The sequence below is a fragment of the Epinephelus moara genome, chromosome 19, assembly GCF_006386435.1.
Source record: "Epinephelus moara isolate mb chromosome 19, YSFRI_EMoa_1.0, whole genome shotgun sequence".
In the NCBI taxonomy this organism is placed as follows: domain Eukaryota; kingdom Metazoa; phylum Chordata; class Actinopteri; order Perciformes; family Serranidae; genus Epinephelus; species Epinephelus moara.
Window position 1 is genome coordinate 5,425,342 of NC_065524.1, and position 13,157 is coordinate 5,438,498.

Genomic DNA, 13,157 nt, shown 5'->3' on the forward strand with positions numbered 1-13,157 from the left:
TTGAATGGAATTGAGCTGAATTTAAGAGAGGTCTAGCTTGAATAGGAAAAACGTGTGTAGGGTTGCAGCGATATACCAGTTTTAAGGTATACCGTGTTATGAAAGTTGCTGGTTATCATACCGTATACATTTGCTTATCTATGATATTTGGGGAATAAAAGCAACTTGATAGAGAATCTCCCCTTTATTGTTATTATTTTCAAAGGGGAGATTTTTACACATACTTTTATTAACAAAATGGTTTCAGGTTTCAATTATAGTAATAAAATGTATGTTCAACCAAAAATAACCATTCCATTTTCATTCCCTTAAGGGTCATTCTGACTGATAATAATATACATTCTGTATACCATTGCAATCCAACATGTGTGTTTAACATAGGTAGGGGAGAGTCACCTTAAATGTAACACGTTACAGCTGTAACTTGCACATTTTGTCTTCCTAAACAAACGGCATCATGATGTCATCATGTTGACATGTGGCCAGTGCAGTATTTAACAATAATATCCTAAAATATCAACAGGATTCATCCACTCTGCAGGGGATGGCAGCTGAAAAACCACTTTAGCACACATGAAATAATTAAGAACCAGGGATGTTTTCAAATAGAAATTTGTCTTTGTATGTTGTGGAGCTAAAATCCACATGCTGGTCTGCATGTATCTGTTCTTCATCAGTTAGCATAATTTTCACATTATGCATGCTACTTGTGGTCTGTAAAGAACACCAAAGCATGGGTGTGTCCAGGGCCTCGTTTGTAATTTGTTACATTTGTAATGTTTTATGGACCAAATAATTGACTGTATTGAAGAAAAAAAACAATTAAACAAAACTAGAGTCATCACTTGCAGCTGTATGCATCTGGGAACCAGTCAACTTGCACCTACAGTTTACATTTATGTCTGTGCAAACATGGATGTTTCACACATATCTTCCCCTGGCAGCACAGAAGATCTATACAATCAGCACAGTTTCAAGATGGACACCTAAGATTCAGAATCTGACAATGGGGCATAAATACAGACAGTCCAGGTAATGCAGTTGCCCTGGGGTCTGTGAGGTGGGGGGCCCTGGAGAGAGTGCCCCCTCCAACAATGTGTTGGGTGGAGAATAGGCCCTTATTGTTGATTGCCATCTTGAAAATCTGCCTGTATTGGAAGAAGAATTCTGATGTAATTAAAAATACCGCCATCTGCTATATATGCTCTTGAAAAAGGCAAACCCATATACAAATCAACTATCTTATAAATCAAATATTCTACAACTATGAATCAACTATTAAACTTGTTAAATTAAATTAATAATTTCCTAATTTCTTATTTTCTTTTTGTATTTTTGTTATATACAGATATGCAATTATGATTGCTGGGTAATATGTATGTTGATGTTATTTAATGTCAAGTCTCTGACATTGTGACAAGATGATATGTGCATAATAGCATGCACTAGGGTCTGGCATAACTACCTTAAGCCACTGATCTGACCACACGTCTTCCCTTATGTTCCTGAGTTAAAGTATTAGACATTCGTGTACAATTTTTGTCATGATCAGGGCAGTAATTGTTAACATATGGCCAAAAACACATTTTGTGGGGTCACATTGACTCTGACCTTTGACTACCAAATTCTAATAAGTTCATTGTTGAGTCCATGTGGACATTTGTACAAAGTTTGAGGAAATTCCCTCATGACCCTCTTGAGATATTGTGTTCATTAAAATGAGATGGACGCAAGGTGACATTGACCTTGACCTTTCACCCAACAATTCTACACAGTTTATCGTTGAGTCCAAGTGGATGTTTGTGCCAAATCTAAAGAAATTCTCTAAAGGTGTTTTTGAGATATTGTATTCACAAAAATGAGATGGATGCAAGGTCACAGTGACCTTGACCTTTGACCACCAAAATCCAATAACATAATTCTTGAATCCAAGTGGACGTTTGTGCCAAATTAGAAGAAGTTTATTTCAGATGTTCCTGAGATATTGCTTCCAAGAGAATGGCATGGACAGATGCACAACCCGAAAACATAATGCCTTTGGCCACAACTATCAATCACTCAATCAATCAATTTATTTATAAAGCCCAATATCATAAATCGCAATCTGCCTCACAGGGCTTTACAGCATACGACATCCCTCTGTCCTTAGGATCCTCGCAGTGGATAAGGAAAAACTCCCCCAAAAAAACCCTTTAACCCCTTCACTAGCGCGGATGCATAATAATCAACAGATTAATAGCTAATGAAAATGATCTGCACTTTCCATTATGATGAAGGTACTAGAAGGTAGCTGACAGTGTGTTCTGTGCTTCTCTTTGTAAAGTATTTATAAAGTGTTAAACTCTTTTTCCATTAAATATACAGTAGCGGCGTGCACGCCTGGAATTCTCCTTCCTGTTTTTCCTGTTTATTTTACTTTGCAGTTATCTGTTCATCGCTCCGCTGACAGAATGTAATATGAATAACGACAGCAAAACTATACCCTGAACAGCTTAATGATATGGTCTGTTTAATGGTGTCCTGTTTACCGCATGGAAGGATATTGGTAGTGCAAAACAATACGGGAGGTTCCACCATCAAATGTGTCTGCGTAGCTTGAATTAAGTCCACATCATTATAGTCCTTTAACATGCAACATAGAGCAACTTGCCTGGACCGATACAGAAGCCAGCGATGATGCCAACTACACAGCAGACACTGACGTAGCGCATGAATGATAGGTGAGCCTGCAGGGAGAAGAAACAGCACAACATGGAGAAGTCAGTCTGATCACATTTAATTCTTTTCTCTAATTGGAAACTTGACTCCATCCCTTTCCAACACAGCTTCACACCTCAGCTTGCTGCTACGTGGCCCTTCATGTAGATCATTGTTCCACAGGGCAAAGCAGGAATACAGTGTGCTCTGCCAACTGAAAGTGAAACAGGCCCAGCTGTTACTCCCCACACTCATTCCCCTGTTAAACATCTGGGATGTGTTCATTTGTCTTTCCCTCTGCTTCCCTCCTCTCCTCCCTCACTTCCACTTGTCCCCTACTAGAAAGTAACTTGGAGAAAGTGAGGAAGAGAGGACAGGGAAGTGACTGAAAGAAAAAGAGATGGGGCCTTTCTGCATGGGCTGTTTGTTCTCATGTCTGCATGGGCTGTTTGTTCTCATGTCTGCATGGGCTGTGTTTGTTCTCATGTCTGCATGGGCTGTGTTTGTTTTCATGTCTGCATGGGCTGTGTTTGTTCTCATGTCTGCATGGGTTTCAGGTGTTGGGCTCTCTACATTGCCTGGAGGTGTGTATGTTGTCTAATGTGTTCAGATGCAAAACAGCACTATGTTAACAGACGCAAACAATCTGTGTTGGTTGTGAAGATTAAATAGATCAATGAGGATTACATGCAGAGAGATACTTGTTTTAATTTTTAGGCCAGGTGCAAGAGCATACAATGAAGGAAAAAATGGGGTATCCACACACAAAATATATTATTATACATAATATATATACTATTTTATTATCATCACACAAGTTTTCGTTTAGTGTGTATTGTGGTGCACTGTTTTTTCAGTTTTTGTTTAACATGAACTTTTCCTCCTCAGGATCCCCTGTTACCACCTCCTCTGCCCCATCCAGCCCTCTCCTCCTCCTCCTCCCCCTTCCCCCACTGGACTGTATTTGTAGGGCATAACCCCTCCATAGGACTCTGGGCCTTTCTCTCTTTTTCTCATGTCTGTGCTTTTTCTTTATGTGTGTCTTATTATGTTTTGTTCTCTAATGGTGCCATTTTGTCCAGGCCTTGCTCGTAAAAGAGATCACTTGATCTCATGCAAATCTGCCTGGTAAAATGAAGGTTAAATAAAATTACCAAGACAACTCCTATTTAGGAATGGTTTTGCAGGTGGTGGCCACAGACCATTTCCCTCTCTGCACCCTTTCTGTTTGTTTCTTGGCTAGTTTTGCATTTCTCCAGTGCCCTCACCACTAGTGGTATCATGAGGCGGTATCTGCAGGCCACAGAAGCTGCTCAGGTAGTGCAACTACTCCAGGATGGCACATCCATACGCACAGTGGCCAGAAGGTTTGCTGTGTCTCCCAGCACAGTGTCAAGAGCATGGAGGAGATACCAGGAAACAGGCCAGTACACCAGGAGAGGTGGAGGGGGCTGTAGGAGGGCAACAACCCAGCAGCAGGACCGCTATCTGCTTCTTTGTGCAAGGAGGAACAGGAGGAGCACTGCCAGAGCCCTCCAAAATGACCTCCAGCAGGCCCCTCATGTGCATGTTTCTGCCCAAACTGTCAGAAACAGACTCCATGAGGGTGGCATGAGGGCCCGACGTCCACAAGTGGGGCCTGTGCTCACAGCCCGGCACCGTGCAGCCTGATTGACATTTGCCAGAGAACACCAAAATTGGCAGATTCGCTACTGCCCTGTTCTCTTCACAGATGAGAGCAGGTTCTCACCGAGCACATGTGACAGACGTGACGGAGTCTGGAGAAGCCATGGAGAACATTCTGCTGCCTGCAACATCCTCCAGCATGACCGGTTTGGTGATGGGTCACAGATGGTCTGGGGAGGCATATCCTTGGAGGGCCACACAGACCTCCACGTGCTAGCCAGAGGTACCCTGACTGCTCTTAGGTACCGGGATGAGATCCTCAGACCCACTGTCAGATCATATGCTGGTACAGTGGGCCCTGGGTTCCTTCTGATGCATGACAGTGCCAGGCCTCATGTTGTTGGAATGTGTCAGCAGTTCCTGGATGACGAAGGCATTGATGCTATTGACTGGCCCGCCTGTTCCCCAGACCTGAATTCAATTGAGCACCTATGGGACATCATGGATCGTAGCATCCACCGCCGCCACATCACACCACAGACTGTCCAGGAGCTGACGGATGCCCTGATCCAGGTCTGGGAGGAGATCCCCTAGGAAACCATCCGTCGTCTCATCAGGAGCATGCCCAGATGTTGTAGGGAATGTATACAGGCACTTGGAGGCCATACACACTACTGAGCCACATTATGAGTTGTCCTGAGGAAATTCACAGAAGTTGGATCAGCCTGTGATTGGATTTTTCCACTTTGATTTTGGGAATGATTCTGAATCCAGTCCTAAATGAGTTAATGATTTTGGTTTCCATGGATTGTTCTGACATTATTTTGTTCTCAATGAATTACACTATGTAATCAATAAAGATTTTCATCTGGAATATTTCATTCATCGAGATCTGGGATGTGTGATTTAAGTGTTCCCTTCATTTTTTGAGCAGTGTATAATATAATATAATATAATATAATTAGTATGTTTTTTTTAGTGTATAATCACCTGAAATAAGAAATAAGAAAAGAATAAGAATTGTGTGTTTTCCTTAACTCAGAATGAGCCATATATATCTATATAAGGAGCAGGTCCTCATCTACGGAGATCGCCATGTTGCACCGCCATGTTTCTACAGTTGCCCAGAATAGACAAACCAAACACTGACTATAGAGTGGGACATCTTTGTGCCAGCCACTGTAATTAGCAGCCCCTCCATGATGAGCAGTGTTGGAAAAAAACATAATTTAAAAGTGAAACTGCTTTCGAGGAAGAGACCTCTTGAACATCTATATCTTAAGTACTAGAAAAAAGGTGAGCATAGTCTAGCAGGTGATAGGCTAACGGGCCATCTCTGACATTCCAAACGGCATCAGATAAACACTCATTTCTGACGTGAAACTGCTTTATTCTGTAGTTTTACAAGTATAAATCATTGGGTGTTTGTTTTGGAGAGAAAAAGACCTCTGTGGTCATTTGGCTCATGGTTAAAACCTCCTGAATGTCAGGATCAGGAATAAGGTGAGCAAACACTAGGTTATAAGAAAATGCAAGGTGAGCACACATTGGTGGTGGGACAGTGGCCCGTCTCTGACATGCCAAACAGCATTGGAGAAACACTGATTTGTAATGTGAAACTACTTTATTCAGTGTTTTTACTGGTTTAAATCCCCTGGTTCTTTTGTTTTGGAGAGGAACAGACCTCTGTGGATAATTTGGCATATAGTAAACACCTCCTGAAAAATGAACACTGAGGGAATTCTAACCAGGAGAAGTTTCAGCTGGTTGCAATCTGCAATCCTCACCACTAGATGCTACTAAATCTCCCTAAATCTTTTACACCAAACCTTTTAAACCCCTCAAGTTTCACTAGACTGAACAAGCTAACATTTGTCAGTCCTGTCCTATAGTCCTGTAGTTGCTTAAGCATACCAAGCTATTGAACTGAGCAGTAGAGAAAACAACAAACAGGGAAATTTATAACATTTATTTTTAATATACAACACTCTCCTTTTATTTCTTATGTAGGAGAATTCATTTTGTTAAGTTAGCCAGTCACAAGTCAAGTAATTATTTACAAGTCATGGCTGTTGTTACTATCAGTTTGAATATTCAGCTTCTAAAAAAACACTTGCGGTTCACCTGCTTCAGTCTCTTACTACAGTACAGGGAACATCAGTGCAATTTTGCAACAGTTATGCTATCAAGTACACTATAGCTAATATAAGTCCTCACATACAGCTGTAAGGGCTACACAATGCACCTGTGGATCTCAGGCTGACTGGGATTGTAATCAATGGAAATAATCATACTGTATGTCATTTGAGATTCATTTTTATGTTTCCTTAAATGCACACAGAGAAAATAACTACATTCCTGCTGTGGCTGACTGAGCAGCTCAGCTGATACTAAATGGCACATAGCAGTAGCTGAAATGTGAGCTTCCTTACTGTCTCTTTTGCCTTTCATCCTCATCTCCCTGTACTGGAAAAGGTTTAGGTCTCAAGAATTTAGGGGAACGCACACATAAACACACACACCCACCTGTAAAATGAGGGCTACTGTGATTCCTGCACTGCAGATGCCCATCACGGAAAAACCCCCAATCATGAGAGGCCTCCTGCCCAGCTTCTCTATGGAGAAACACTACAGGAGGAGAGACAGAGATCTTGTCAGACACTGTTAAATTAATACATACTACAGATGCAACACCATCAGTGAGCCTTAATGTATCTGAATAACTCAATATTTTGGAAACACACTTGTTTACTTTCTTTCTGAGAGTCAGATGTTAAGATAGAATCAGTCTCAAGTGTGTGTTTTAAGAACAGAGCTGGAGTCACGATGTGGTGAGCCTAGCTTAGCATAAAGAAGCAGGTGGGAACAGCTACTCTGACTGTCAGCAATACACCTACCAACAGCTCTACAGTTCTCTGATAAACATATTACATCTTTTTTGGTTGACAAACAGACAGTAATAATTGCAGTTTGTGGTTTTAGGCCTAGTCCACAGACATTTTTGAATATGTAGCTTTTTCAATTTGTGTTTGGCCTTTTGTCCACAAACAAACTGTATTTCAGGGGAGTGAAAATGGACTTTAATGTGAAACTATCCAGGGTAAAGATTGTGATGTCAGTGTGCACTGTTATCTCCTCTGTGAGGCATCAGAAATAAGGCAACATTTCATGCAATGCTGGACATGACCAAAATAATGCTGGTTCTCACATTGCTAATGGGAGTTTTTATATGTTTACACATAAATGTACAGTTACTATCCCACTATACTGAGGAATAGAGGCGTCAATGCGTTGCACCAGGGAAGCAGGTAGGCAGCTCCTGTGTTCAGCAATGTTAAATCACTGTTTTTCTCAATGTAGTCTGGCTTTGAAGAGAACGATAGAATGGCTTCATTTTCCAGTTGAAAATCACTGTCTGACATTAAGGTAAACTGACAGTTCATTATGAAATATTACGCGAACAACTCAAAACCTACAATAATACAGTCAAACAGGCACGAATATCCCACTTTTCAAAATTTATCACAGATAATAAAAACAACCCTAAATGTCTTTTCTCCACCATAGATCTTTTAACCAACACTGATTTTAATAAATCATCCAAGATGCCAACAGACGCCCTCTGCGAGGACTTTGCAGACCACTTCAGAAGTAAAATCGATGATATCAGATCCAGTCTTTTATCTCAATACAACAGTTGCTTTTATCCGAGGAAACACTGGAGAGTTTTGCCCTGGTTGATGCAAGGACACTTGGTCGAGTTTTCTCCCAGGTAAACCCAACACCTTGCCTTTTAGATCCAATTCCCACATCATTTTAAAAAACATTTTATGGATTCTTTGAGGAACAGCTTTTAAATATAGTAAATTGCTCGATTCAGATGGGTGTCTTCCCCACTTCCTTTAAAACGGCAGTGGTGAAGCCCCTTCTGAAGAAGAGTAATTTAGATCCAAACACTCTTAACACTTACCGACCTGTATCCAACTTACCGTTTTTAAGTAAGATTTTAGAAAAACTGGTTTTTAACCAAGTAAATGACTTTTTAAATAGAAACAATATTTTAGAGAAATATCAATCTGGTTTTAGGATGAACCACAGTACCGAGACAGCCCTTTTAAAGATTTTAAATGACATCAGGTATAATGCAGATTCACAAAAACTCACAGTCTTGGTACTACTGGATCTAAGTGCTGCTTTTGATACAGTAGATCACCACATTTTATTCAGCAGACTCAGAAACCTGGTGGGCCTCTCTGGTACTGTTTTTAACTGGTTCTGCTCTTATCTCACAGATCAATGTTTCTTTGTAAATATGGATACATGTTCCTCCAGAACACATGAAATTAGGTGTGGGTGCCCCAAGGGTCAATTTTAGGTCCAGTTCTTTTTAATTTATATATGCTTCCCCTTGGGGACGTCATCAGGAGACACGGTATCAGCTTCCACAGTTACGCAGATGATACACAGCTGTACATCGCCGTGTCTCCTGATGACACAGGGCCAACTGATACCCTTTTAAACTGTATTTTAGATATCAAGTCATGGATGGCAGTGAATTTCCTACAGCTCAACCAGGACAAAACAGAGGTCTTAGTTATTGGTCCTGAAGGAAAGAGAGAAACTTTTACCAAAACTCCAAGATTTTAAACCTTCACAACATGTAAAGAACCTGGGCGTCATTTTTTACTCTGAGTTTAGTATTATTCCACACATAAAAAATGTAACAAAGATAGGTTTTTATCATCTTAAGAATATTGCCAGAGTCCGCCCGTTTCTCTCTCAGTTCTCTCTGCTGATGCATGCTTTCATCTCTTGTCATTTAGACTATTGTAATGCCCTGCTCTGTGGTCTTCCCAAAAAGACAATCTCCAATCCACAATTACTTCAAAACTCAGCTGCACTTGTGCTGATGAAAACCAGAGGGCAGGCGCACATTACACCGGTTTTAAGATCACTGCATTGGCTCCCCATGTGTTTCAGGATCGATTTTAAGGTTCTTTTATTCGTTGTTTAATGTCTTAACGGTCTTAGGCCATCTTATTTATCTGACCTGCTTTTATCATATCAACCCTCGCGGATCCTGAGGTCCTCTGGCACCGGCCTTTTAATCATTTCAAAAGTTAAAATAAAAACCCACGGGGAGGCTGCATTCAGCGATTATGGCCCACACTTATGGAACAGCCTGCCAGAGAGCATCAGGACTGCAGAGACTGTTGATGTTTTTAAAAGGAGGCTCAACTCACATTTTTAATTTGGCTTTTAACTGATTTCTTCTACTGTTCTTTTAATATATTTTATTTTCTATTTTATTTATTTGTTCTTTGTTCTTAATGATCTACTTTTAGATCCTTGTGCATTTTATTATTATTAATTTTTAACTCTTTATTTTAAATTTTTTTAAATCTTTAAATTTTCTAAATCTTTAAATTTTTATGCATTTTATCATTATTCTATCTTATGCCTGTTTTTATCCTACCCTATTGTCTTTTAGTTTTTAGCTCCAGTGTTTCCTCATGGGGGGCCTCCACACTGGGAGGTGTGTCCGGTCTGCCCGCGGGGACGTCATCTTGGAGATCCCTCAGTCCCGGAGGACTGGGGAGCTCTGCTCTATGTGTGGAGTCCACCCTGGGGTGGTCTCTGTGGCGGCACTCCCTGTGGCCGTTGGCTGTGGCGCCTCTCGGTGTGGATGGCTCCCCATAGGTGGTTTTTACTGTAACTCACCTGGTTCCTCAGTGCCCTACCATGTTACTATACTGATAGTTAGGGAGCGGTGTGTGTGTGTGTATGTGTGTGTGTGTGTGTGTGTGTGTGTGTGTGTTATATGTGGGGGGTGGGAGGGGCGGATTTTTCATTGTTTTTATCTTGTGTTGCATTTTTAATGTATGAAAAGCGCTATATAAATAAAGTTTGATTTGATTTGATTAGATTAAAGCAGTGAAAGTACTCTCAATAGAGCGTAACCTTAAACTGGTATTTATTTTTTTAGGTGGGACTTTTTTAGATGGCTAAAATATGTTTTGTTGCTGACCCCTCTACAGCAGTACATTGCTTAGCTTCCATGTTGGACTCCAGTCTGTATGGAGCTACATTAGGGTCAAAAGTTTTGTACTTGAAAAAATAAAATTTGAAACTGAAAATTCATGTGTTGATCTTGAATTTTGAAAAATACAACAATGTATTCAAAATAAAAATAAGTGTATGAAACGTTTTTTCAGGTTAAATATAATTTTGATTCACTTTGGTAATTCTTTTGAATGAATAATTTATTTTCACTTTTCACTTCCATATATATTTTAACATTTGAGGTCTTATTTTTTTCAGTTGCATGTTTTATCTTTTCAGATTCAGATCTTATCTTTTACAGTTTCAAATCTTATTTTTTCACTTTCAAATCGTTTTTTCACTTTCAGATCTTTTTTTTCAGTTTCAAGTCTGTTTTTTGAGTTTCAGACTTTTGACCCTGATGTGGCGTGGGGGGCGTGGCTTCAACTGAGAGGAGTGTGGAATCATGAGTGACAGTGCCTTCAGGGAACGTAGGAACTACAAAAATTCTGACTCAACACTTATATACACCATATTCATGTGACTGGCAGTGTAAAAATTGATGTCAGTGACAAACTTCCATTTAGAAATCTGTTTTAGACAGTACTGAGCACCAATTGTTGTATAAGAGTGATAAATTATGCCAGATTTTGCAGTTCAACAGCCACATTTTAAGTGCTGATATGTCCGATTTCCACATAGCACTGTGAACGCAGCGTAGTGTCCGTTTTGCTTGCGATGATGGCGTCCGGTCGGTCGGGTCAATCTGCTGGAGCCCATACATCCAGCACACAGGTGAGAAATGTTAACTAAGTTTTGGGAAATCATAACAAACATTAAGGGGTCGTTTTTGTGACAACATACATTTCCACAGCTCCATCATCACGGTCCTGTTGATGCTTCCACATCCAGGCATGTCCTCTGGATGAAACCTTTGAGCTTGGGGAAAAGGAAACAATCCTAAAACACCTCCCTACTCACCTGGTACCACAAAAATCACCTGGAGCCACAAAAATCACCTGGAGCCAGGTCAGGTGAGTAGGGAGGTGTTTTAGGATTGTTTCCTTTTCCCCAAGCTCAAAGATTTCATTCAGGGGATATGTTTACTGGATGAGGAAGCATCAACAGGGCCGTGACGATGGAGTTGTGGACAATCACACTTTCCAGCTTTGACAAATTCGCCACTTAAAAGACGTCACAAAAAAAAAATGTATGTCCACAACGGACTGCATGGAAAACATTGTTGTTTTTTTCAATGTATTAAAAAAAATGAGAAATCATTCATCAGAGAGCTTTGGATGTGAACTTGGGATCAAGCCAGGCTAGCTGTTTCCACCTGCTTCCAGTCTTTATGCTAAGCTAAACTTACCACATTCTGAATCCAGCTCTGTTACACACAGACATGAGATTGATATCCATTTAATCATTTTATGTAAATCAATTACTAAAATAACCTTCTAGACACAATACCAAAAATAGAAATACAGCTGCAACATTACCCCAATGAGTCCAGCGATGATCTCTATAATTCCTGTCCCTGCTGTGGTATACTGGATCTCTGCTGCTGGGATACCTGCATTCTCAAAGATGTCATTGGTATAGAACCAGATCTGTGGTGGAAAAATAAGTTAGGTGAGGTGAAATCCATTTTATGTTGTAATCCGAATAAAATACTATTTTTCTGTGCTATCATGTGACATCTGCTTAGAAAATGTTGGAACTAACAATCAAAAATGAAGGGGTCGGTGTGATTTTTAGAGAGATTTATATGGTAAGATGGCACAGAGACACTAGCAGTCTGTTGCAGCAGCTCTCCTGCTACTTTTCTCGTTTTTCTCATTTTTTTCTTATTTTTTCTTACTTTCACTGTGTGTAACATGAGCACTTTTACATGGGTACTTTGAGGAGAACAAAAGTATTCATTGCATTTATTTAGTATCATAGAGGCCTACACCTACGACAAGCTCCTGGAGCACTGGTGTGGAGCTTGAGTTCCTTCGATACATATTCCAGAGGAGATATGAAGACACTATTACTGTGACAGGAGAGCGGGTGTAAAGGGGGAGGAGTGTAGGGTGGGCGAGCAAGATGGTGGATATTCACTCCCTGTATGAATGTAAAGCCAAACCCTGTTCTTTTTCCAAAACCCAACCATGTGCTTTTGCTGCCTAAATGTAACCACATGCGTTTGTTGTTGAAGGAAAAAAAACGTCAATTTGCGGTGTTGTATCAACGTAGTGTGTATATTTTGTAGTGTGTGTATTTTGAAAACAGACAGTGCATGTAACACTGTGTGAGAATGTCAACACCAAGGTACAGTGCACATCATGTCTTGGCGTGGAAAGTCCATGACCAAACATTGATATGTGAAGAGGTCGGAGTGAGAGTGTATTGCAAATCCATACCTCCTTACAACCAGCCAGTCACAGTTGAACACTTTGAACTCTGCAACAGAAATTGTCTGCCAGTGCGTACAGTGGTATTTTTGCTTATTGTGATGAGATTTCTTGGAGAATCTTTAAATGCTTCATATACCTAAAATCTGTACAACTTAAGCTAAAAGGTTATGTAAGTCAATAAACCATAATAATTTAAAAAAGTATGATATTGTGTCATTACATTTTTTTTTACAGAAGTTGGACATATTTTTTTCATCAGATTTCACAAAATAAAAAACAAAACATGAGGATTGAAAAGATTTCTAAATGTAGAAACATAAACAAAATACTTCCTCACACTCCGTAAGATAATTGAACTATGTACATTAGTTTTTGAGATATGCTCATTGTTAT

The 13,157-nt window shown here is 40.1% G+C and overlaps 1 protein-coding gene across 2 annotated transcripts in view; it reads right to left on the minus strand.

Moving 5' to 3' along the window:
* slc2a15a (solute carrier family 2 member 15a) overlaps positions 1-13,157 on the minus strand; it is a 56,511-nt gene that overhangs the window by 10,484 nt on the left and 32,870 nt on the right. For both annotated transcript variants that reach the window (XM_050070704.1, XM_050070703.1), the window contains 3 exons: positions 11,865-11,975; positions 6,850-6,951; positions 2,651-2,726 (listed from right to left, as the gene is read on the minus strand). In XM_050070704.1, coding sequence (XP_049926661.1) covers positions 2,651-2,726; positions 6,850-6,951; positions 11,865-11,975 — 289 coding nt within the window. The remainder of the gene's footprint in view (positions 1-2,650; positions 2,727-6,849; positions 6,952-11,864; positions 11,976-13,157) is intronic.